At 33.1% G+C, this 741-nt stretch overlaps 1 protein-coding gene across 1 annotated transcript; it reads left to right on the top strand.

The window, feature by feature from the left end:
* Positions 1 to 75: 75 nt before the first annotated feature.
* LOC112457912 (solute carrier family 12 member 2-like) lies at positions 76 to 557 on the top strand. The gene is made up of 2 exons (XM_025021228.1): positions 76 to 148; positions 225 to 557. The coding sequence occupies exons 1-2, from the start codon at positions 76 to 78 to the stop codon at positions 458 to 460; spliced, it is 309 nt and encodes a 102-aa protein (XP_024876996.1). The 3' UTR covers positions 461 to 557.
* Positions 558 to 741: the final 184 nt, after the last annotated feature.

Raw genomic sequence — 741 nt, 5'->3', positions numbered from 1 at the left:
TTTTTTTTAGTATTACAATATGTGGCTCAGTCTCGCTAGTGCTATCCTTTGCGTTTCTGTGATGTTTCTGATCTCATGGTGGACGGCTCTATAATAACATTATGCACAGTCTTAGCACTATATGTAGTAGTCTCATACAGAAAATCTGGTAATTTCATGCAACAGAAATTTATTTAAACATTGTTTTTTTCTCGCACTCTGTTCTTTATGAAAACATATTACAGATGTAAATTGGGGCTCGATCACACAAGCCCAGACTTACAATAACGCGCTGACCGCTGTACAGCAATTGGATCGGGTGGAAGAGCACGTGAAAAATTACAGACCGCAACTCTTAGTTCTTACTGGCGCGCCTAACATAAAATCGTCGACTTCGCTCATCATATTACTAAACATCAGAGTTTATTTATTTGCGGCCATATTATTGAGGTATCGTCTATTTCCATTCCTATCGACTTGATTTGCCCATTCGACAGATAATATATCTTGCATTCGTGTGTCATCATACAATACCATATATCATACAAGACGCGAAACAGTATGTAAAATATTACATGTTTTGTAACTAAACTCAAATAAGAATACATTTGTGATGATATTTTATAAACTATTAGTTTCAATATTAATGAAAAAAAACAATTAAGGCTAATAGTAGAGAATGATTTTCACATTATAACAGTTTAAACTAAATATCACATGTTTTGCAACTAAACTCAAATAAAAATACATTTGTGATAATAT

This window comes from Temnothorax curvispinosus, unplaced genomic scaffold (assembly GCF_003070985.1).
Source record: "Temnothorax curvispinosus isolate PA1 unplaced genomic scaffold, ASM307098v1 QBEX01008425.1, whole genome shotgun sequence".
Taxonomy (NCBI): domain Eukaryota; kingdom Metazoa; phylum Arthropoda; class Insecta; order Hymenoptera; family Formicidae; genus Temnothorax; species Temnothorax curvispinosus.
The sequence above is the reverse complement of the archived record's forward strand: the minus strand, read 5'-3'. Positions and strand labels throughout refer to the sequence as shown.